The sequence below is a fragment of the Buceros rhinoceros genome, unplaced genomic scaffold, assembly GCF_000710305.1.
Source record: "Buceros rhinoceros silvestris isolate BGI_N320 unplaced genomic scaffold, ASM71030v1 scaffold9019, whole genome shotgun sequence".
Taxonomy (NCBI): domain Eukaryota; kingdom Metazoa; phylum Chordata; class Aves; order Bucerotiformes; family Bucerotidae; genus Buceros; species Buceros rhinoceros.
The window spans coordinates 1-235 of NW_010429701.1; the positions used below are offsets into that span (position 1 = coordinate 1).

At 31.5% G+C, this 235-nt stretch overlaps 1 protein-coding gene across 1 annotated transcript in view; it reads left to right on the top strand.

The window, feature by feature from the left end:
* Positions 1 to 186: 186 nt before the first annotated feature.
* Positions 187 to 235, top strand: part of LOC104499257 (armadillo repeat-containing protein 8-like) — a gene marked incomplete at its 5' end in the record, with an annotated part of 15,091 nt that continues 15,042 nt past the window's right edge. Inside the window, one exon of the mRNA XM_010142740.1 lies at positions 187 to 226. Coding sequence (XP_010141042.1) covers positions 187 to 226 — 40 coding nt within the window. The remainder of the gene's footprint in view (positions 227 to 235) is intronic.

A 235-nucleotide genomic window follows, 5' to 3' on the forward strand; every position in this document is an offset into this window, starting at 1 on the left:
TTTTTTTTTTTTTCTCCTAAGTAGCATGCAGACACACACCACTTTCTACATAATTTTGGAAGATAATGTGGCTTGCAGGTTTTAGCTACAGTTTTTATATGCAATATTTAAAATGTTGGAGAGAAAAACTCAACAACCCATAAATGCTTATATTATTCATGTAACATGAATTCCTTTTTGCTCCAGATCATTGAGACTGAAAATATGATGGACCGTATTGTTAATGGCTTTTTTG